Source organism: Parambassis ranga, chromosome 19, assembly GCF_900634625.1.
Source record: "Parambassis ranga chromosome 19, fParRan2.1, whole genome shotgun sequence".
Lineage (NCBI taxonomy): Eukaryota > Metazoa > Chordata > Actinopteri > Ambassidae > Parambassis > Parambassis ranga.
The window spans coordinates 14,933,277-14,958,080 of NC_041039.1; the positions used below are offsets into that span (position 1 = coordinate 14,933,277).

General features: G+C 42.6%; 2 protein-coding genes across 2 annotated transcripts; one reads left to right on the forward strand and one right to left on the reverse strand.

Annotated features, from left to right (window-relative positions):
• The first annotated feature begins 374 nt into the window (after nucleotides 1–374).
• etfa (electron transfer flavoprotein subunit alpha) lies at nucleotides 375–5,920 on the forward strand. The gene is made up of 12 exons (XM_028431717.1): nucleotides 375–512; nucleotides 1,405–1,554; nucleotides 1,649–1,730; nucleotides 1,938–2,020; nucleotides 2,123–2,222; nucleotides 2,364–2,474; nucleotides 2,607–2,708; nucleotides 2,812–2,880; nucleotides 2,960–3,042; nucleotides 4,116–4,181; nucleotides 4,379–4,459; nucleotides 5,538–5,920. The coding sequence occupies exons 1-12, from the start codon at nucleotides 474–476 to the stop codon at nucleotides 5,571–5,573; spliced, it is 1,002 nt and encodes a 333-aa protein (XP_028287518.1). The 5' UTR covers nucleotides 375–473; the 3' UTR covers nucleotides 5,574–5,920.
• Nucleotides 5,921–5,988: 68 nt separating this feature from the next.
• On the reverse strand, nucleotides 5,989–24,781 carry tmem266 (transmembrane protein 266). Its single transcript, XM_028431716.1, has 11 exons — nucleotides 24,573–24,781; nucleotides 23,400–23,509; nucleotides 19,530–19,718; nucleotides 12,097–12,251; nucleotides 11,038–11,111; nucleotides 10,148–10,204; nucleotides 9,876–10,014; nucleotides 9,209–9,324; nucleotides 8,609–8,801; nucleotides 7,644–7,706; nucleotides 5,989–7,553 (listed from the first exon to the last, which is right to left on the reverse strand). The coding sequence occupies exons 2-11, from the start codon at nucleotides 23,411–23,413 to the stop codon at nucleotides 6,916–6,918; spliced, it is 1,638 nt and encodes a 545-aa protein (XP_028287517.1). The 5' UTR covers nucleotides 23,414–23,509; nucleotides 24,573–24,781; the 3' UTR covers nucleotides 5,989–6,915.
• Between the last annotated feature and the right edge of the window lie 23 nt (nucleotides 24,782–24,804).

A 24,804-nucleotide genomic window follows, 5' to 3' on the forward strand; every position in this document is an offset into this window, starting at 1 on the left:
CTTGTGACTTACTGAGTGACTTACTCCCACCTCTGACAGTACCTTCTCTTAACAGATTCCATACAGGGTGAGCTGCATCGTAGTGTAGATGCTATGAAAAAATTAATATAAATTCATTTCTAAAGCAGGTGTGCAGGCATGAAATGCCAGTTTCTTTAAAAATAAATATATGTATGCTATTGATATACGTTGCTAATTATAATATTTAAGGCTGTTTGTGGTAGGATGATAAAAGTAACAGGGGTACATTATGTAGAAAACTTTGATTTGTGTGTTTCGGTGATGAAAACTGAAATGCTGGTTTTTATTTTTGCAGTTTAGTCCTTGCATGGGAACTCAGAGAGAGAGAGAGAGAGAGAGAGAGATGACCGGAAGTTTCTAATCTCGCGAGAACTCGTTGTCAGAAACGTCAGATGACCTTTGGCACAGTTTTGTCTCTGCAGCACTGAGGAGCAGGCAGCACAGAGTCCAAGATGAACAGAGCTTTTAACAAATCCAGCCTGAAACAATTGGTGAGTGTCTGACTCTTTTGACTTACACACAGACGTTGCGTTTATAAAAGATCAAGAACATTTATTACACGTCAAATGACTCGCCTTTTTTATGCAGGAGCAGCTGCTAGTTAGCTACCTAGCTTGCTAGCTCCTGTAGCTACACGTTAAGTTAGTCGCTCACATTCAACAAACACTGGTGCTATGTTACATTATCACGTGACAGTATTAATTGGCTTAATGTGAGTTTCTACACAGTATTAGTGCTGTACATGAAGATAGCTCTGTTACTGCTAATAGCTAGTTTTTGATGAATGGTGTTAGCATAACAGCATTGGTTATGAAACCTCGTAACATTGAACAGTTACGAAACTTTCAAAAATGTTACTGACAGGTGTTACCAAAGTGTAACAAAAACATGACTCCTAAGAGACGTGTTACAGATGTATTTGTATTTATAAATGTAATTTATAGGCAGCAGTGATAGTGTTCTCTGTTGCTGCTTGACTTTATCTGAACGACCTTTAGTAGCTCAGAGTAAAGAGGAGTCAGGAGGAGGCTGGTATTTTCCAGTTTTACTTTGACAGTCAGGTGCAGCTGTTTCAGAGGTTGGATTGGACTGTTTCTCCAGTGCCCTAAGATTATACACATTCCCACATAAAAAGAGTAAAAGAAAAAAGGGGGAAAAGATCTGCACTCAGACTTTGATGAGACTTCATGTTCTGATGCCACAGCAGTAACTTCTTACACATGTTTGTACAAAATATCTTCATCACATTGAGTGAGTGCAGGTAAAAAAAGCACCTGATGGATTTGGATGCAGATTAGACACATAATTTCTGTTTATAGAAAACAAAAATGCAGATGTACAGTAAAGAAGAAAACGTTAATATTGACTTGTTTCTCCCATCAGACTGGCCTCCTCCAAAGGTTTCAGAGCACCTTGGTTATTGCAGAGCACAACAATGAGAAGCTAACTCCTATCACACTCAATGCCATCACAGCTGCCAGTAAACTGGGTGGAGAGGTGTCCTGTCTGGTTGCAGGAACAAACTGTGCAAAGGTAATATTCTATGTTTTTTGTAATCACATACAGAGATAGTTTAAAGAGAAGCCAGGTATTGTAGATGCAGAACAATGAGTGTCTTTCCTTTCAGGTTGTGGAGCAAATCAGCAAAGTACAAGGTGTGAAGAAGGTTCTTGTGGCCCAGCATGATTCTTACAAAGGTGGCCTGCCAGGTATGGAACACTCTTTGTGTGTACAGTGTGACATATTCACAGCTTTGTCATGTTGTTGCTCAAGGACATCCTGGTGTTAGTAGGAGGAGAGGTTGTTGCTCATTTGCTATCTCTGCTTCTGCGTGTTTAAGGAGGCATAAACTGGTATTACTGCTGCAAACATTCAACTACAGAATATCTGATATTTTAAAATGTTTGTTTCTTCAGAGGAGTTGACTCCACTTGTTCTGGAAACACAGAAGCAATTCAGCTTCACTCACATCTGTGCTGGTGCCTCTGCCTTTGGAAAGGTAACCTCCAGTCACTGAGAGAATGCAAAGTTTGGTTGTATGAGACATACTTAAAATAAATCAAAATATCTATAAACTGAGGTCACTCTTTCTTCTGTGTAGAACCTGCTTCCCAGAGTGGCTGCCAAGTTGGATGTTGCCCCAGTTTCAGATATTATTGAGATCAAATCTCCAGATACTTTTGTCAGGACCATCTATGCAGGTAAACGTGGTTAACTATGTCACATTATGATGTATTCTGACCTCTTCATATTTCGTAAAAAGGTTAATCTAATCAATTAGACTATAGTGAAGTAGTCAAAGTTATTTTTAATATAATCCAGTTAATGTTTAAATTCTGTAGGAAATGCCCTCAGCACTGTGAAGTGCAATGAGCCAATCAAGGTCTTCACAGTCCGAGGGACGTCTTTCGAGGCAGCTGCAATGGAGGGAGGAAGTGCTGCATCAGAAGAAGGTGACATAAACAGACTCATCCTGCTCTGCTTGAACATCAAATTCTGGATGTTTTGATTTTCCTGAAAAACATCCAACATTCTTTACCTTATTTGTTTTTTAATGCTTTTGTTGTTTTGCATCTGATGCGCAGTGGCTGGTACTTCTCCTACTGGAATTTCTGAGTGGCTAGAACAGAATCTGACAAAGAGCGATCGCCCAGAGCTAACAAGCGCTAAGGTTGTGGTGTCAGGAGGTAAGCTCCAATTGTCCACATCTAAACTTCATATTGGATAAAGTAAAAAGATTTGTTTTGCTTTGTTTTTCCTTAAATAGACTAATGGCTTTTTTGTTTCCAGGAAGGGGCCTGAAGAGTGGAGAAAACTTTAAGCTCCTTTATGACCTTGCTGACAAACTGAATGCTGCAGGTATTGTGGAAACAATAGTGTCATTTTTACCTTAATGGCTGTTTTTATTTGTTGTATAACTATGTAATCCATTTTCTAGTGGGTGCATCCAGAGCTGCAGTGGATGCTGGGTATGTCCCTAATGACATGCAGGTTGGACAGACTGGCAAGATTGTAGCACCGGTGAGTTATTTTTTACTTCTGACTTGTTTTTGCTTCAGAATTATGTTAATAGTTATATTCAAAGGGTAAAAGTGGGGGGAGAACACTTTGAAGCGACTGCAGTGTCAGTGTGTGTTAGCTCTGACAAATACCTATTAGCGGTTCAGTGCGTTGATGGCTGCTGCTCTCCCCTTTTAAAAAGGTTAACTTCCTATTACACGATTCAGCGGGGTTACCTCAACTGTGATTATCCACACATTAGGCCTAGAAAAATGCACATGATGGCACATTAGGACCCTAAATGATTTAGCCGATCCATTAAAGTTGACTGCAGAGGATGTCTGGTCAGAGCTTCAGTTCAGACTAGGCTAGACTGACCCAATTAGATTTTCCAAATGTTATGACAAGCCTGTGGAATTTTACTCAGTAATTAAACATTAAAACCTGCTTCTAGTTTTCTGTGTAATCTTTACCGTGCAGATTGAAGTCAATTGTTATGACATAAGTGCTCTAAACATTGGTGGTTAGTCTCTGAATTTTTACTGCGTATAAAGCTGCAGTATTGCAGACTCGTAGGGTGCAATTGTGGATTTATTTTATTTGTCTAAATATTCATAGGTAGCCAGTGCTGCCAGATCACACGTGCATATTCTTGTTCTCTAATATTTGGATCAAACAATTTTATACTTAAATCTAAAGTTTTAATATTGTACAAGAACATGTCTGGCTTTTTCTGGTCTGTAGAAACGGAAACCTGCCGCCTCTGTGAACAGTGTCTGACTGGTGGAACAGGGGCCTTAATGCAGTTGTCAGATATTATCGTGTTGACCAATTGATTCTTTGCCTCTTGAGATTTAAGCTGCAACATTAACTATACACTGAAATATTCATATGGCTGAGAGACACACACAAGGTACATGTTCAGGGAGATACAAGGATGTCTGACCCTTTGTACAATCGCTTCAGCATCCTCTGATTACACACCTTTGATGGTTATACTGTCAGACACTGAGGTGTGGCTCTTCCAAAGACCTGAGATTACATGTGTACAAGCATGTAACACTTCTTCCACTGTCATCTGTTCATGTCCATAGGAGCTGTACATTGCTGTTGGTATCTCTGGAGCTATCCAACACCTGGCTGGGATGAAAGACAGCAAGGTAAAGTCACAGAAAGATATCTGCTCCTTTTTGTATCGTGTTATTGTTTTACTGGATCAAAAAGCAAAAAAGCACCTACGTGTGTGCATGTTCTGTGTGGTTGATATTTAGGAGCATAAAACATTTTGTCTGTGTTTTGGTCAAATGCTGTTATTTTAGGTGTCTATCATTTCACTGTATTTGTCTTTTTTTTTTAGACTATTGTCGCTATAAACAAGGACCCTGAGGCTCCCATTTTCCAGGTGGCTGATTATGGCTTGGTAGCAGATCTTTTCAAGGTAAGCGCCTGAAATAACATTGTAACTAAGATTTTACCTTAGGAAACAAGCAAGCGGCGCCTGAACTCAAAGTGTATGTTTTGATGGCTGAGAGTCCCCGAGTGACAGTCAGAACATAACATTCGCTTTCTCACTCATAAATTTTGCACGAAGACTTATTCCACCTAATGGAAATGTAAAGCTGTTGAATTATTAAGTTCTTGAATTAATCTGAGGAGAGTTGTGGCTGGAACTTACCTCTCAGAGAGAAACATATTAGCATCTCAAAGGATATCAAAACGGATCAATAGTTACATAAAAGTTGGCTTCAACTGTGTGTCAGCCTCTACTTACCAGGCCTCTTATACGCTTAGTTGCGTTCTTGTGTCTCGCTGGTATTTGGGGCTAGTGAGCCAGGCGTGTTGGCACGATTAACAGTGGAGTCCAGTGCCGCCTGTGAAAGGCTAGGAGGCTATATTTTCATTTGTGTCCTGTCGGTCATGTTTTATTTAGCTCCTCGCTCGTGCCTCAGCAGCCCAGGTGTCCTGACAAAGTCTGTAGAAGTGATTAGTAATAATAGCTAGTGGCAGTAGAGTTGTGACCTACTGGGTGAGATCATCTTACATGTGATCACTCCTCAGATAACTGATTAAAATGGATGGGCTTTCTACTTTTTCCTCAAATGGTCAGTTGATACCTCGTACCAACTTGGGCAGTGACTGATGATTCTGTTCTGAAGTTGCTTCACTGAAAACGAGAGCCATCAGGGAAATTTTGCTCTCGTGTTTTTACCTCTGGAGGTTTTTGTATCATCTTTAAAACCACACAGCTTGCATTTCATATTCATATTGTAACATCTTGTCAATTTGGCAAACATCTTGATCATTTATTTTATTTATATAAATGTGTAAGCAGCCGGCTCTTTTGACTCTGTGACTCATTCATTGTTCTTGTAGTGATGGACAGTCTAGTGCTGTTTTACTAAATGTAACTATTTAATCAGCTTCATCACAAATGAATGCTCAAGTAGTCATATTCATGTACAGCTCTAATCCTGACGTGATACTGTTAAAATATTACCTTGTTCATTTCTCTTTAGGCTGTTCCTGAGATGACCGAAGCACTGAACAAGTGAGAGGGAACAAATTTTCCAGCTAAAATACCAGGACATGCAGCAAGAACAACTCTGTGATTGACCACAGGAAACACAGTTGCTGCCTTAACCCAATTCTGAAGCTGTGAGTGTGAAAAATACTTCCATCATGTCTCCGACAGACATTTTGCATATACAGTGCAAGTATTGTGTGTCAGTGAACACACTTCCTTTGCTCTCAGTAGTACGAGTGCTGTAATTTGTATTTAATTTTCTGGAACATCTTCGGGAATGTTTGTTTGTAAGCTGTAGATCTTGCTAAAGCTAATTAATATGTTCTTATTGAGATGCTTTTGGAAAATAACATAATAAACTGAGTTAATGCCATATTTTCCTTTTATTGGGTTCTCTTTGCAGTGCTGTCTTTCCATGATGTAGATAGAACGTGTCTGTTGACAGTACAATAAACGGAGTTTGTTTGCAACGTGGTGGCAAATCTAAAAGGTTCATGCTATAATTTTCTTATCAGCATTTTATTGTAGCGTTTAAGTCCCTCAGTATGTTTTTTTTTTTTGGCTGTGATGATCAAACCCATCCGGATATATTTACACAACTTCATTCAACATTAAAATCTTAAAAAGAGGTTTTAGACCTGAATGATGTGCAGGTAGATTTTCAGTTAATTCAGTGCATGAGGGCCATGCTGCTGTTCGCAAAATCTCAGTAAACACAGACTCAGCTGGGTTTGGTCAGCTTACAGTCATGGCACCTGGATTAAAAACATCATCCACCAGTCAAAAGTGTTCTGCACTCTTTCCACTCACAGAATGTAGATTAAAAAATATTAACATTAATATAGAAAGACAAATATTAGAAAGGAGATGAGACTGATCCAATGTACCCTGCAGCAGTCCATTAAAGAGGACTGTTCTTTGTGAGTTTGGAGACACTACACTGACTACCAAAACAGCTCCTACTCCTGCACTCGTGGTTAATAAGTGCCTTGTTTTCAGGGGAAACTGGTTCACAGTTTGTGGCTCTCTAATAAATCATCATTCCGAGTGTTTCAGAGGAATTAAGCCCTCAGCACCATCAGTGGTTTCACTTCACACTAACCAAACTACAACATATCATCTGCACAGGCCTGTTGTCTGAAGTATTTGGGCTTGAGCCCCATTGCTGGTTTCTTTTGGTAAAAGGGTGAGTGTCAATTCCTGATAAGACTTGACTGTCGTCCATGCCCTCTGTTCGTGCTGCTTCCCCTCAGTTCCAGCAGTATGAAGAGGACGACAGACAGGTAATGTGCCAGTGCCTCCCACAGCATGGGAGTTTTAGTAGAGCATTAATTTTTGCGGCTGATCTGAAGAGCGAGTCCTGTGAATTCTTATGTCTCTGAAAGACGGTTAACTGTAGTATCTACTGGCCCCATCATCCTGTACTTCTCCTCTAGGAGAGGCTCATTACTTTGCAGATGGATGACTGTCTTGGAGTGGAGACCAACCCGGCTCTCCTGGTTCCTCTTGTTGTAGATGTTGACCCTGTGCTCCAGCTCAGGGCTGGTTTTTGTGGAACCTGTTGGGCTGGGTGGTTTAAGGTTAACTGGGTCCAAGCCCTTCTGAGTAAGACAGGAGTCCTCAGAGAGAGAGGAGAGCAGCTCCTGCACAACAGCGCTGGGACTCCCGCGCGGCTGGGTGCCCAGAGCCAGAGGACTGCTGTAGGGTGGGGGATAGCAGCGCTGGTCGCTATAGTCAGTTGAGGTGGACGCCTCACGCACAGTGGAGCTGTAGTCCATGGAGGAGCCCAGTGTGTGGCTGCTGATGCTGTGCTGACGGGCGCTGAAGCTCGTGCGGGACACTGTGGTTGTAGAGGCTTCGCTGACTGAGCTCCCAGTGCGCTGCAAACGACTGGATGGCACTGCATCTGCACTCACTAGGGAGGAGGGCAGCTGGCTGGGGTTGTTGGGTAAGTGTACATCTATGGCTGCAGTGGTGATGACACGTGCTGGGTCTGGGATCCCCATATCTACAAATGGAACACAAAACACAGGCCCTTGAAATACCAGGGTGGTACATGAGCTTAGAGATGAGACTGAAGCAGGCTGATGAAACCTACCACTGCTGGGCTCACTATAGTACTGGCTGATATAGTTGTTCATGTCATCTTGACCATGGTGATCTGAGAGGGAGGCAAAAGGGAAGTTTGTTAAATTACATTAAAGTTGTGTTTGTATACAAATATAAAAGCTAAAGGGGGTGGATGTAAAGCAGCAAATCTTTTGTTTCAGCACTAACTGAATGGACACAGTGTGGAAGTGTTTCACAGGTACTAAATCAAAGCGTACCTCTGCAGCGCCAAGGTCCCACAGGACTGTTATACGGCCTCTATTCATTTATGTTTGCCTTTTATTATAGTCATTGTATGAATGTCTCTAGACGGGTGCCTCTCATTGTTCAGCCTAAACAGTGACAGCAACCATCTCCAGATGATCAATACCACACAAGCCTGTGGGGTTCAGGCCCAGTTAAAAGGTTGTCGGACTAGAAACACAGCGGCTCAGACGTATGGCAGGTCGCCTGGTGATTTATAGCTTTGATAAAGGAAAAAGCCTCAGTGTTGTGAGCTCTGAAATCTCCTGTACTGACAGTGCGCTGTTGCTGTAAGACCCGTAAGTTATGACCTGTCACTGTGTGAGAGGTTTATGGTCCATCTAGGCGTGGCAGCAGAATGTTGATGCAGACACAGGGATGAATAAAAAAAATGGAGAGGACACCAACTGTCTGGGTTACAGGTTTTATCAAACCATTAATAAACGGCTCTCTTTCTAACACAGAGCCAAAAGTGTCATGATTTCTAGATTTTTTTTTTTTTAACAGTATTAACTCATTCAACATTTCCAACTAGCCTTAAGACCTGTAACCTTTCCAATGTCCTCTACATCTATCCCATCACTTCCTTTCAAGGCATTGAATATCTTCACATCCAACCATCCATATGTAAGTGTCGGCCTGAACCCTTTCTCGTGAACGGAGGTCTAGAAAGTCTGTAATACAAAGAGGGTGGGTGTTCCAGGCGGTTACCTGTGGCCCCCCCAGGCTGTCTGGCTTTGGCTGGCCTGTGATGCTCGGAGGCCCCAGGGGCCAGTCCATCCACCTCCTGGAAACTGCTGCTCTGTTTACCCCACATATGGTGGATCTGCATGGCTGCTTCCCGCTCTGCTACCAGATCCAGGTCCTGCTGAGCCAGGTGGGCCCTCAGCTGCCTGATTTCAAACTATAAGAAAAAGTGAGAGAAACTTTTAGAACGTCATAGTCATCCCAGTTGCATGTTGAGTCACACTAGTAGTTTCTGTCTTACATTTTTGTCTTCAGTGTTAAGATGTGAGAACAAAATGCACTCACCATTACAGATTTAAACTTATTTTTCTGCTGGTTAATGTGACTTTAAAACAATAATGGAACTGTTTTTATATCTTATTACATAGTTGTGAGTCAGACAGAGGGTTTCAGTGCTGGCTACCCGATATCCAAAAGGCTGTTGTAAAAGAATTATACTATGAAATCAATTTTATGTCTTTTGGAGTTAACATTTCTTTCTTGCAAAGCACTTTGCTGCCCTCTGCTGGCTGCTAACAGCCATAGGTTTGCATGGATGATGGGAATCAGATATAGTGGACGTACAGCCTGTTCTTGGCAGATCTGGGTAAGACGATCGAGCTGTTCCTCTCTCACTGCCTTGGCCTTCTCATACTGCTGTATCTCCAGTTCCATTTCCACCTTCACCTGCAGCACATAGGCTGGAACAAAAGGACAATTTATATTAATTATTTTGATTAAAAGAAAGATATATCTGGTGCTTGTCAGTTCTTGATTTTAACAGGATTTTTGAAATAAAACAAAAGACGACTGAGCTCCTATTTCATCATCAGTAAAAGGATAGTAATCTGAGGGTACCAATTTCACCATTTAGGTGAAATTAGGGATGTAGATGAGTTTAAATATACACTGCTTGCATTAATTCACCTTTCCAATTCCAAAACAAAACAATTGCTGACTTTAATGTTTCTGCATCACTCAAAGAGTTGTGTGTGCATGTAGTGAGCCAAAAATTCAAATTCATTATTCCTTCATAGACTATATTAAAAACACAGGGGAGCTGCACAGTTAAAATAAATTATTTTTTGTGCCCACATGATCAAATAATTTCAGCCTCTGGTAACAAAAGATGAAAAACTAATTTTGCAACAACCTCAAGATTGAATGTAGCTGAGAGCACAGTGCAGCATCTGTCTCTGTGACCTGACAGTAAAGGACAGGACGCCGGGACATCAGCCCCTCCCAGCCTCACCGTCAATGATCCTCTTGACCCTCCATATGCGCAGTGTGATGATGAGGCCGATAGCGTCCCAGGGGCTGCTGGGACCATTGGCCACTGTGGAGGCCACCATGGGGGCCAAAGAGAGCACGATGACAGCTCCATCAAACACCTGAGAAAACACACACAGACCAGGTTACTGCCCGAAGCTTCTACAGTTGCTGTACTGAGCTGTGACATTGAGGGAATGACACTGCGGTGAAAGGGGCCCCACGTCAGGGCTAATAGGACTCATGGGAGCTTACCTCTACTTTGTTCTCTATGTAATCCCATATCCCCAACACCACGATCCTGAACACCGTCTGAGACAGTCAGAGATGGAGACAGACAGCAGGTTACACAAGATAGAAGGAAACAAGGACAGAACAAGAGGGCAGAGGAAGTGTGTCTCAATACTCAGTCCCAGTAAAGGCCACTTTCATTCCTCCACTGGTAATTTATCGGTGACATCATCTTTACACACACACACACACACACACTGCAGGCGGTGCGATAGGATTTCATCCAAACAATTACAGACACTGCATTTAGCTTCTTCTGCTGACACAGTAGTGGCTGAATGCAGAGAACAAACAACCCCCCCCCCCTCCTCATGTCAGATAACCAAGGTGGACCTGAAGCAGTCAACTTGCTGATTGCACCCAGGCCTGATAAGAAAGAACTTCAGCTAAACAAAAGTTAGCAGTGTGTGTGTGTGGTCGTGTATAGGGAACTAAGACGAATGTGGCTGTCCGTAAAGAAAAATGGTAATCGATTCCACACAACTGATGGCTAAAAATTTCTCTGAAACTAGCAGCACAGAAAAGCCCCATCTGCATTTTAAAATGTTTGTGATCAATCAAATAACCAGCGGGGGCACCAAGCGAGCCAGTTCCAACAACAGCAGGTACACAGAATATCGATGCAGATGGTTTTTTAATCTTTCATTGATATACCAGAGACCTTACCTGCACCTAATCCTTAGCTAATCATGCAGCAACGTTAGAGGGCAAGGGGCACTGCGTGGTGTTGTTAGTATTGTAATGAGAGTCTGTCAGTGTACACTGCTGGCCTCACGTACTGCACAACATAGCATTAATGGACAGGTCGCTGCATCAGCTGTAAGTGAGACAGTTTTGGTGTTGAGTGGACTCACCTCAGTGAAAAACACAGAGAGAATAGCCAGGCTGATCCAGTGGATGATGCAGGCAAACTGGAAAGCATTATTGACTGAGGAAATAAAACAGAAGAATGGATCATGTATAAGAACAGTGACAAGTGACAGTTTGGAAATATAGGAATACATAATGGGTGAATGATAAGTTTGTGACCCGAGGTAGAAGAAATGCAGCTCAGTCAGTTTTCAACAGAGAGTGGTCAAACACGTGACAGGTGGCAAAAAAGGTGGTAAAAAATGAGCATATTCATGCACATATACATAAATGGGGGACAGAACAGTGACTCATCATAAATGTTGTACATGTGTGGTATCTTCCCATCTACCCAGCACACTAATTGTGGACAGCCTCAAACAGCACTCAGCTATCAGCGGAGGCATTTTTGTCTTCACGCACCACATCTCTCCCCATCTGTCTTTGTTTGCTGTGTTCAGTGATCTGTCTATCAGTCCATTCATCTTCCTCAGGCGCTCGCCACAAGCATCCACCAGCTTTTTTTTTTTTCTATTGTGTGATTTCTTTCTTGTCCACCACCTCCTTTCAATCATTTGTCTCACTTTTTTTCCTTTGTTTGGTCAATCCGTCAGTCCCATGGAGACTGTGAAGACTTAAAAGCATGTGGACACCAGTGGAGCATGACTGTGTGTCAACTCTCCGACATCAAACGGGCCATCACCTCTGACCTTCTGCTTATGATAGATGAGGATGTCTCTGCCGTGTCAGGTGATGTAGATGAAGGTGATAGCAGGGTGACATGGGTCAGACTGGAATTTCGATCACCTGACATTCTGTGTCAAGTGTGGAATACTAATGAGAGTTGTTTTCCCAGCACAATGATTAATCAGATCCTTGGGTCCCAGAAAAGATCATCAGTGACACACACTCATTACAAAGTACACATACAAGACCATTCATAAGTAAGCTCCTTTGTCTTAATGTGAGTCTATGTAATGACGTTGTCATGGACAACATTAAGAAAACCCTTCTTTCATTACAAACTATGTGATCTAAGGTGTCTCAGCCACATTGTCACTTACACTGCAACAGCTTGGTGTCTATGAGCAGCTCCAGCATCAGCAGCACCACCACCAGAATGACACAGGCCACCAGGAAACAGTTGAAGCCTGCTGACAGCAGACAAACCTGCCACAGCGCTGCCCTTCGTCCACAGCACGGCTTCAGCCAGTTTGACCTGTGAGTGAGAGACAAAGAGGAGGGGGAGGACAGTGTGGGTACAAAGGGGGTGTCTGCCATTTTAAATGTAACACCAGAAAATAATGTAGATCTTACAGGAAACGTGTAGGGTCAAATCCACACAAACAGATCCACAACATGATCTCAGTCTTTGCTTTGTCAGCCTGCTCAGTCACTGTACCTCTAAGTAATTCTCAGCAGAGGGCACTAATACACGGATGCTGAAATCAATTTACACTCAAATTTAATTTGCAGCATTAAAATGCACTTTGCACTAGTACTCATGTGATTTATGATGTAAAATATAGCATCCACATTCATATCCAGATATTAAAGTAAAGTAAAAAGAATGCAGTAAATTAGGTCACAGTACTACTACTTGTTTTATTTTCCATTTATTGCAGATCATCTATATTGCTGTTTTTTTTTTCAGTTAGTTTTCGAATGTGTTCTTGTTGAGCTTGTACCTTGCCCAGGTATACCTGAAGATATAAGTGCCAGACTTGCCTTGAATGCTCATTTTCCTCCAATCAGATTGTGGTCGATAAATAATGACAAATCTCCTGGAGCCACACTGGGCTTTCCCGTTCTTTTGCAACTCTGCATTCCACACTGACACTAACCTAACATGTACTTTACAAAGGAAGGTGTGTGTGTGTGTGTGTGTGTGTGTGTGCGCGCACACACATGTGGGGTTGCTGTCCTTTCTCAGAGGCAACACTGAGAATGGCAGCCCTTCCAAAATAGCAGCTATCTGTTGTCACCTGTCCCCCATAGGAGGAAAGCTACCGGCAATGTCTGTCAGAGGACAAGAGAGGATGCAATTTATTCTACTCTCCTCCTGCTCCAGCTCAGAATGAAGGAGGCAAACACAGAGAGAGGAAGCAGGGCGCAGCCAGTTCAAAGGCATTGGGATTCATCCAAAAGAGAACTGGAGAGAGAGCCAGAGAGGAAGGAGGGGGAGCTGGAGAAGGTTAAAATGAGAAAGAGAGAACAGAGAAAGATGCTGACTGAATTAAAGGATAATTCTGATTTTTTTTCTGATGCTATTACTCATGTTTACTAAAGTAAAATTAGGTTGTATTTGCACTTATTACTTCTACTACTACTACTACTGTCCAAAGGATCTGGCACATGTCTGAAAACCAGTAATAAATGGCTGAGCTTGTTTGTCTTTATTATATATAGTTTGAAAATAAAAACATGAACTAATGTTGAGCTTGAGTTTGCAATAAAGGTAGTCAGTGCTGAACCGACCTTATTATTACAAGGCAAAAACACACCACAAGAGACAAGGAGCACTAGTTAGTGCACATCAACATGTCTTGTCATGTCAAATGCACGAGGCAGCATTTTGCTGCTATAGAACCACTGTTAAAGAATAATTTGTGTGTAGAAGACTAAATAGTCTGTGCTTCTAGATCTCAGATATGACTCATTTCAATACTATCCACATAGTAGAGTGGTTCATCAAGGTGTAAAGACAGACACATCAGCACCAACATAGTCTCAATTCTTCACTGATGTCAGCAGAGAAGCTGGAGGTCCTCCCAGTGCTAACACTCTCCTAGAGCCTAACCAGTGCACTCCACCCTCTGCAGCAACCCTCTCCCCCAGCCAATGCCAGTAGATTAAGAGCTCAACACCTGGGGTGACAAAGAGGTGGTGGAGGGTAATGGTATCATTAGCAAATACCACAGAGAGTTTCCTGAACACCAATCTGTTTCCAGGGAACAATGTCAAAGCCCATCTGCCGGTGGAGAAGAGCCAAGAAAAAGAAACATTTACCTAATGATATGCCCAACACACAGTCACAGGACCTTTGTAGACCATTATTTAAAAGATGGAATGAGCAGCACACACTCCAGGAGAGACACCACACTTACCTCCAGGTTTGAAAAGCATGATTTAACTCATACTGTGTATGATCATAATTCATTCAGACCTTTCCCACAAGCCGGGCCGAAAAGGTATTAATTTAATAAACCTGTAAAGAAAAACCCTGACTGGAAGCAGAGTAAATGGCAGTGATGGATTACTCCAAGCTCAGAAACTTAATTTTAGGGAAATCACTTTAAACCTTGAACACTGAGGAACTGAAGTATTTATGAGGAAGTGAAGCTGCTTCAGAAGCAGAGCAAGCCAAGGGAGAAAATCACCTCACTCTCTCACAGGGTCAAGGCAGGTTCACACTGAATGGGCAATACCTCAAGGATTGGTCCTGCACGCATATGTGCGTGCACAGGCAAACATCACACACACACACACACACACTATTCACTGTGTGCAGAGGGACTGAAAGATGCACAGTAGTGTTGTGTGGACAGATTCATAAAGACATCAACACAGCGGCCGCTGCGATGTTAACACACTGAAGGAAGATCGAAGCGACTCTGGCAGCAGTGCAGAGCGAGGGGATTAGATCATAAGACTGATCAATAGTGGGCTGCGGTGGAAGTGATGGCATGCTGTACATGCTGCCGGCTGCTGAATGGCCACTGCACCCGGACAAAGCGGACAAAGACATTAAGTGGAATGACTGGCACAGACAGAAGTGTCTTGTTGCTCTGTTGGGGCCCATTCACACAAACAGGCCAAAGATTTGGCTCCATCCCCACTGCTAAGTAACTCTCACTGAGATGGAGATCCTATCAGGAGGAGCCGCTCTTTCATTATACGCCTCCTGTAATTGAGACAGGATAAAATACAGTGTAAACTCATTAGGTACAAGTTAAATGGAAATTAAATCACATAGGTGGTGCTCTGTTTGTGTGCATTTACAGCTCAACAGAGAGGAGAGGCTGGAGAAAAGGGGAAAATTCATTCCAATGTAATAAGAGGAACACTATCTGTGATTGTAACATACAAGCACTAACCTCGAAATAAAAAAGGGCTCAAATATTGCCACCTTGCTGCTGATCCTGTCATCTAGAATAATTATTTAATTAATTATTGATTGTTGTCTGCATTCACAACACAGTATAGAGTGAAGAAATTACCCAGCATACAGACCTATTAATCATACTGACTGAAGGTGAATGTAAATTATTTTTATTTGTCAGTATAGTATTGTTTAAAATACTACTGCCAGCCTGTATTGTAGTTAAAGTGAAAGACATCTCTCTGACAGCAAGAAGGTGAACACCAGTGGACAGCTCTTGAATTATTGTATGGTATGATGGCTGGTGTCAGATACTAGCCGTGCAAATCATTTTCAAATGAGACTTCTGCGCTCGGGTTGTCTGTCTACTCTCAAATTCTCTCCCACTGTTCTGATAACTATATAGCCCTGGGGTTCCTCCAGAATAAACGCCAACCAATTCACACCAATCTGCTGAACTCAGCAGGCTCAGGTAGGGGAAAATGGACTACAACTGTGCACCTGCAGGTTACTGAGCAGCAGAGGTTGGAAGACTTTGTCTCATTCAGTTCTTTCTATGTTACACCTGTTCTTTAACTCACTTTGTACACTTGAAAAGACATTACATTTTTTTTAACCAGCAAGATTCTAGTTCCTAAGAAAAAGCCACCGCCCAGACTGCCTGAAAATCAAGACAAATTTCAACTTAACGACTGACTACAATCCTTTCCTGTGTAATTGCTGCTGAGTCATCTGTGTTTTCACAGCCAAAAGAAGCAAAGAAGCCCTGAGCGAGGAAACCAGCTAAGCAATAAATATGCTGAACAAAGTAAAGTTATAATTAGTAATCAATTGTACATTTAAGAGATTCCATTTCTCATGGTTTCATGCCCGAGGAATTAGCTCTTGCAGTAAATAAACAAATCAAAAAAAGGACCCTATTGGCTACAGGTGCCACTAAGTAAATAAGTAGGTTAAGAAAATTAAAGATTTCTTTAAAGAATATATATGTAGCTTTCCTCTGTAATCATACTTTTCTTTAAAAATGCAATCAGCCATCTCTTCCGTCTTATATTATACCACCCACCAACGAGGACTAGGCGCTAGTCTTTGCCAGAGAAATGGGCCACAGATACTAAGCAAATGGAGATGGATGGGGCTCCATGTGCAGAGCAGCAGACGAGCTGTCCCTGATAAATGGGTTTTCACCAGGACACTTGATCTCTTTCGCTCTCAGTCTAAAAAGCAATCTCACACTTTGCATGTCTGTGAATATTAACAAACCCTCAAACCCTGCACTCAAATGTCATCTATTGTGTTGCACATGGTGCCAGGCAAGAGAGCCAATTTGATGGAGAGGACTGTTACTGCATGTGTTTGAAAAAGAGTCAGAGGGGAGGAAAAAAAAACAATAGAAAGAGAATCCTGCTCTCTTTGCAGACATCTATCAACACAGAATATGGACAGTATGCTTCCAAAATTTTCTGCTGCCAAGATTTTTTGCTAATTATCACATACTTCAGCCTTGAGCATAACCGATATTGATGTGATTATGTGCATATTGACATTGCTATTTTTTTCTAGTGTCAATGCACCATGCACATTTCTGGTGTATTTTCTTGGCAAGTGCAATATTAATGTATTGCAGCCAGTGAGAAGTGGTTGAAGAAGTTTATTTCACCAGGGAATTCTGTGTCAATTATGTTGAATGTAATTAGTTCTGACTGGCTCATCTATAACCAGACCCAGCACTGTAGCTAGTAGTCGTCGTCACCATGCAACACGGCACACTAATCCCACGCTACTGTCCAACATGGACAGAGATGGCATCCATCAAATGGAGTCATTTCCTTATGATTTAGAGCTGGCAGGCTTTGTGAATGAACGTGTGGAGGAAGGTCATCTGCTCCAGTCCTCCCTGCTCTTTATCTGCTCTCTGCCTCCTCTCTCTTCTCCAGTCAAAGCGGCAGGTTGACCCATATGAACCATCTGTCATTGCTGCAGTGAATCACACCTCTCAGTCGGGGCCCTGGAGATCAGCGGCATATGTTGCTGCTGCTGTGGGCAGCAGGATGATCTGGGGATGATAACCCAGGACAAGCTCAGGGATGAGCAGCTCTTAAAGCACAGAGAATGAGGGGCCACACAGGCAGGCAAGGGAGACGCTGTCCAGGAGCCAGGGCTCCTAGATGATGATGTCAGTAAGGTCAGAGATGCAAACATAAAGTACATAACCCTACTGCAATCCTAAGAAAAAGCATGATAATAGACAAAATGCAAACATTTTCATCAAGCTGACAACAAATGCACTGAATTCATGCAGAAAGCCACAACATAAATACTACTCTAATTTAAAGTAGCACAAACCACAAAGGAAATGTTTCCAGAAGACCTTAAGAAGTCAAATTATTTAATTAAATTATTACCACCCTCACTTTGGACTTTCTGAAGAAAACTGAGCAGCCAAAAAAATCTATTAATACTTCCACCCAGCTCACCACTGCATACAATCTGCAAGCACCGTGTGTGCCCCTTGTAGTCCGTAAGAACATCCACCTCCTACATAAGCACCCACGTCTCCTCATAAAGAGCCAGAAGAAGCTGCTATACAAGACTCAATGTGCATCCATGGAGATCTTTTTCCACCACAGCAAATATGGAAGATATTCTCTGGTTAATCCAGATATTTTTAATAATTTTCCAATACTGATAAAAAATGTTAAACAATAATAAGCATATAATAGTAGCTTGTCTTGCAAATCACCAAAACTTAAGCACTGAACCACTGAAGACTCATACACAATCATTCACAAAGTGCTAAAATTAGCCTACAGTGTTTATAGTATAGGAACCTCCATGACAGTACACAATAAACAAGAGAAAAATCATGCAGCACACAACACATCACACCACTGTGGCATTCCTGAGACACTCACAAAGGCAGCTGCAACCTGTGGCCCTGCTGTTTGTTCCAGAAAGACAAATGTGTGTATGAAATGGTGATGACAGCCAGGTATGATTTGGAATGTCTGTGACCTGGAAATCAGGACTTTGATCTGAAAAGCTCGTTGAGCATACCAGGAGAGGTTTCACTTCTCTGAAGAATCCGTCTCACTGAACCAAATTAATTAAAAAAATATATATATTTACATTACAGACTTGATAAACCCTCATGAGATATGATATGAGTGCACGGCCTGACTTTTCCACAGCACAGTGCCAAATCCCATGAGGCCATTGTATATGGTGCCATATGAGAGTGCCCACAGTGATGATGATTTTGCAGCGCTGCCAGACACTGTCCTTCGCTGTGGCAATGCAATGTGCATGTTTGCTTTTTGTGAGCAAGGGAGTGAGAAAGATTTGAGGTAGGATGACAGAGTGGGTGTTTGGGACAGGACCCATCTGTCCCTGCCCTCCATCCCACAGAGCCATCAGCCTGGACTGGGCCAAACCAGGAGAAGTCCAGCCGGACGTGGTCAGCTGACACACTGGGGTTTGGATGGCGAATTGCTAGATGCTCTAATTAAGCCTATGCTCTTTGTTGACTTTTTCTGCATGGCTGCCAGCATCGCAGCATGCCAAAAGGGGTTGTGAGTCACGCTTCCTGAGCGCAGAGCCATGGACACTTGCTACAGGGGCGCTCTAATAGGGGTGTGTCCTTTCCTGAGAACAGTGAGGCCTGCAGCACGGCATCATGGCGATAAGAAGAACACAAACCCAGGACAAGCAGGCCTCGTGGAAAGAAACAGAACCGCCACAAGGGTCCGACATTTCAGTGAAAGCTATGGTGCTAACAACAGCTTGTTGTTTTCTGCCAGAAATTGACGTTGTGAACAGAAGCCTGTCTCCTAGAGAGAAATTGCTGTGTCACTGAGCTGAAATGAACACATCAGCAGAGACATTGTCCATTTAACACGGTGACACTAATAAATTCACTGCCAAATATCCTCGACTGCAGGACTCCAATATAAAATGAGGAATGATTCAATACGCCAGGTGTAATTACCATGTGCAATAACGAGCAACGGAGAGAGTGACGGCGGAGCTCCTCTCTGCCAGGGTAGATTATAGATTGCAGTAATTGCAATTCTGCCTTAATTATAAATGTAGCACTCTCATGCAAAAAAGCAGACACAATGTTTAAGACACCCTGTCACTAATATCTTCTTAACTGCAGGGGCACATATCCAGAACATCAATCAATATGTAATTACACATTAGGGGCTTAATAGTATACAAATTAATTATAGAAAGATTTCATTGATAATCAGACAACTCATTTGTTTCCATTTTGCTCAAATTGTAAAGTATTTTAAGTGATAATAAAACTTTTTGACCACACTGAAGTAAAACTGGTACACCAGCTGAGGTTAAAAACCACCAAGCAACCACAGACAGCGACAGGGGACCTACCCCTCTCTGTTGTCGTCTTCATCCAGGTTTGAGATGAGCTGAGATCCGGCGAGGGATATGTCCAGGGCCGCCAAGGGCAAGTCTCTGTAGGCGAAGCTGACCAGCTGGACAGGGGCCACACAGTGGTTGTCCTCCTCAACCTGCTGGGAGATAACCTCCAGCTCTGAGACTCCAGCCTGGGGAGGAACCCTGTGACACACAAAAGACATACCACAACCAGAGTATGGTCAGTACAATGTAAAAAAAAGTTTGTATTTTTTTTTTCCCTGGGACAATGCTTAATTTTGATGAATAAAACAGTGTGATTGTTTCCCCCCATAGGGGCTCTCAAAAATGGAAAATTGTCTGCACCTAGTGTCATTAAATATGTTTTACCATCTACACATTTACATGCTTACACACCAGTAGTGGTGAAGCTGCCATGCAAGCTGATAAACTGCCACTGGGATTTTTGTGTTCAGTGTCTTGCCCAAGGACACTTCAGAGAGACTGGAGGGTTCAATTAACAATATCAGTGGACATCATGCTCAACCTGAGCAACAGACGCCCAGTTAGAACCAAAGCAAACTAATCCATGTCTCTACAGAAAATGTGATTTCACAATGCCTAGATCCCTAACATTTGCATTTTATTCCTGCTTTAAAGACGTTTCATTGATGAATATGATTCCCTGCCTTCTAGGCAGCTATTGGTTTCTGTTCATTACCACAGACTATGCACTTGTGTCCCTGTTTTTGTTTGAATACTTATAGTAATCTATTTTTTCAGAGCCCAACAAGGTGTCATTTCATCTTCCAATGATGTCTTCCAATTTAAACATGCAAGGATGACTGCAATCCTTCGGGATCAGCCAATAGCGGACAAGGAGAAGTCACCCTGGAATAGGAGACTCACATTGTTTGGCTGCTGTCCCACTGCAGCTGCCGTGGAGACATCAATAACCAGAGTACTTAACAGTGGAGGAAGGCATTGATTACAAGACGGAGGGAACAAAAGCTGGAGGGTTGGTGAAGTCTACAACCTCTGTGTTGGAGGTGAAACAGAGAGGAAGAAACCAGTTTGTAGAAGATCGCCATGCAGACCCGCCTTCCTCTTAAATGTTAATGTAGGCAGGCCTGAAAGGGAAACAGGTCTTTCTTTTTTCCTGGTTTGCTTAATAGCTATTTAATATAGTCCCTTGAAAGGTTATTCTCACAGGACACCAAGAATCAGTTGAACTACATTCTTCAGATGAGGACTATGAACACACAAACTCTAATGCATAAAACACTGTCTTTCCTCACTTTAAACATCTGTCCACTTTTGTTATGCGAGTCCATGTGATGTTCAGCTTGAGGGTCAAACGGCCATATATTAGCATGCCTGCCACAAAACATGCCTGCAGATCCCCAGTGTTATCTGGCACCTCTGACCAGCTGAAACAAGGACGCTAATCATTCATGACAGACACAAACTGTTTAGTGCATCAAAATCACATTTCCAGACAATCACAGAGCAGGCCAGCAGCCATTATGTGCAGAGCCCAGTGGAGTGGCTGGTTGCCATCCTGGGGAGGGAGCTGAGGCTTCAACATCTGAACACCCTGAGCTCCCTTCAACTACGCAAGCAAGGACAGCCAGCAGCATGCTAAAGGCTAGGCTGTTTTCAGAAGCATGCAATATTAGTAAGCGCCACAAGGAAGCTAAAAGGTTAACATAGAGCATGCATGGCTGCAGGGAAAACCTCGCACCCACACACAGTAATAGAAACCCAAGCGGCACAAAAACTCTGCTTCTGCATTGTGTTTATAAATGCTGCCCTGACACACAAGCACATCATTGTTGTTACAACCATGTGTTAAGGCTGGAATAAAATTAACATGGAACTGTTTTTAATATTGTTTGTATATTGTATTCACAATTTAATGTTTTTGCAGATTAAACCTGCCAAATATAAAGAAGGGACAAATGTCAGAACAAACATTGCATGTGTATGTGTTTGTGGTTTAATGATAACAACGATCAGCCTTTTGAATTCTGCCAGTGTGATAAAAGGTTACTTCATATTTTAAATGACTTATTCTGAGCAATAAATACTGTCCCCTCAATGATTTTAAAGTGCTGCCTCAGCATGAACTGTGGGTTTGCAGAGGGCATCTGTATCATTGTCATTCAGAGCACTCGCTGCTCACAGTATTTCTGCCCAGCCGTCTAAATACTCAGATCCTCTGTCTCTCCCAGTACATGCAGACACTCGGGTGCAGTTCACTGCCCTGATATCATCACAAGCTCCCAACATGTCAGTATTTTTGACCAACACCTGTGTTTTTCATAGACTTTAGACTAAAATAATGTTTTATGTGAAATTTTTGGCAACACAATAAAGTAGAAACCAGCAATTACTGGTTTTGGAAAACAATATAAAATTGCCAGACACTTGGCAGATGCTGGTGGGATTTAGCAATATATTAGACTAAAAACCAACCCTTCCAAGTTGACTCGCCTGTTAATCCAGTGGTCATAAGAGGCATTGATGTGCTTGCTCTTTCATCCTGCCTGACAAGAGGTGAGAATTATAAACTGTATCAAAGAAAACTGGCTCTCCGGGCAGCAGCACGTTCTCCTCTCATGTGGACCTCCTTATACACAGGGGTCCTTCATTAAGAGACACATTTTGACTAAATTTTGAATGGTTAAAACTTGTTACCCATCACACATAAATACAGTGTTTAACTGCAGTCTTCGACCAGTAATGTAAGAATTAGACCCTTTAATTGCTACTTAACAAGCTGGTCAACAAAACATTTTAAAATAAACTGCAGAATGAAAGAGTATAGGCATAGAAGTTACACAGTAACTGCTATTAAGCAAGTATATTTTACAGGCTCATTCTGCTGAAATTCTGCTGTAATAGTAGCGTGACACAGAAGTCAATTATAGCAAATGTTAGCTGACCTGTTTTAAAGCTACTGAACTCAAAATGAGTGATGTTCACTATTAAGCTCCACTGTCTAAACAGGGGTTTTGTTCCATGTTTAAAATGTGTGGTGCCGTCTCTTTTATAATTCTGAACTTCTCTGAATTTGTTGTAATTGCAGCTAATATTGTCCTATCTGGCTTCCCACAGATTTCAGTGCAAAAAGATGCCACAGAGAGAGAGAGAGAGAGAGAGGATTTACTGCATGAGTTTCCCATCTGTCACTTCGCAGAGTCACTGGCACTCAGCAGCATTAAATCGTGCCTTTGTACTACTAACCAGTCGACACATTCCTTTATTATCTAGTTACAGATGTTTTGCACTGGTGTCCTCCTTCAAATGGACTTCTGCTCAACCATCAGCTGTGCTAATCTTCGGGTCCGAGGTCAGACAGAGGTCCCTGTCGGTTGGAAAAGGAAGCATCCTGTGCTTTGCAGAAGATGCAGCTGACTGAACCCATTTTGCATTCACCTCTCACTCCACTCCACACTACTCCACTTCACCTCCTCCCACTAGGCCCCCCCCCCCCCCCTATTTTACTCCCTCCTTTTTCTCTCTTGTAGCCCCAACTGTGGCTGTCATCAGAATGCAGGGCCTGTCTGGAGGACCACACACAGAGTAATTATTAATAAGAGAAGATGACAAGTGAACATCCCTCCTGAATGCTAAGGAATGCCAGCAGAGACCAGAGATGGCCAGCTATCGTCATACTCTCAGAAACGCTGGATGAGGCTGAGGTTTGCTTTTCCCCACTGATTGCTGTTCAAAGTCACTCACAGGGGGAGAGATGAGAATATGCAGGTCTCATTCTGCTCATCACATCCAGCCATGCTGTCATCCCCTCCCTTTGCATGAGGCTTCAATAAGCAGAGATTTAAGATTTCACACTCGCACTGTGGCAGGTGTTTCACTTACTGGGTGTTGCTCATGATGTGGTCTTGTTGCTGCAAATAGACGTCCAACAATAAATGACCCCGAGTGTGAAATGTGATTTCACCACTGCTGAGACCTGGCTCCTACCACACCTAGAGAAAATGGAGAATACAAAAACAGAGAAAAAGGTATGTGGTGAATAAGTAGCGGTGAAATTGTTTGCCAATCTAAGGTCAAAAATGAACTTTATTTCTTAAAATTATTTAGTAGTAGCACCAGAATTATCAATGAAATATTGGTGAAGCCGCCCGGTCCTATAACTCCAGCTTTTGGCTGTGCTCTGTTCAACTATTTTCCTGGGGAGCACTAAACTATAATGGATTTTAAATCTCCTCCAATATACGCTCCGCTCTGTGAATCAGGGGCTGAGGAACATCACACCTCTTGCATAGCAAGTGCAGCAGGATGCTAGCCCTTTGTGCCACAGGATAGAGAGCCATTGATGTCCTAGCCTGCTCAGTGAAAGCCCATTCCAGCTGCTTTACACACATGACCTGACAGGAAAGTCACAAAACTTTAACATGAAATGGGATCATAAACAGAATCATGATTATAGAATTGATATGAATTTGTTGCCGTTTGTGAAACAGAGAAACCCTTCAGACACTGAGAGGTGAGGAGTCAGCAGGGTAATGTAGTGAAGCACAGCAGATTAAATCCTACTCAGGTTAAATCTGCACAGGTCATTCAAGGGCTGAGGGTGATACGGTTTCACTGCAGCTCCCCCCAAAAAATGTGCCTCTTTGCAGGGAATCAAGATGTGCAGAAAGTCAACACAACCACTGTAGAGGTGACCAGAAAGTCATAGGAGCTCTGTGTGTTTCTTTCACTGCATGGCAGGACTTTAGTAAATCACAGTATCAGAGGGGTCGAATTTCACAATCAGCATCTTGAGTTGCTCCTTATTACTATAAGTACAGCCTACAGCAGAAGTGCTCCATCAGCGGTGGTGGTTGTCCACAAAGGCAGCACATTTTTTTCACTATTCCATTTCATGAATACATCCTCTGTGGGCTTTTTCTGTCCATGCAAGCTTTCTGCGTTAATGCATTTGCAGTCATTTTTCCAGCTACATAAACATTTCTGCGCTTAGAGGCCACGCAGCCTCCTTCCTGCTCTAAGAACGCAGCCTCGAAAAGAAACAGACACACTAACCTCTTGTGTTTTCTTGCTCTACATTGTGCAAAGTGGTGTCGTGACTCCTTTGCCCTCGCAGTGATGATGGTAATATCTCCCTCCTCGCCGCTGCTGATGATGATGATGATGGTGATGATGAGTGTGAGGGAAGCTCGGATCTTGCTGTGTGTAGGCTGCGATTACCCTTAAATTTGCGTTGGCCGAGCACCCGTATCGCCTCTCAGAAGATAGCGCACGACGAAAACACCTA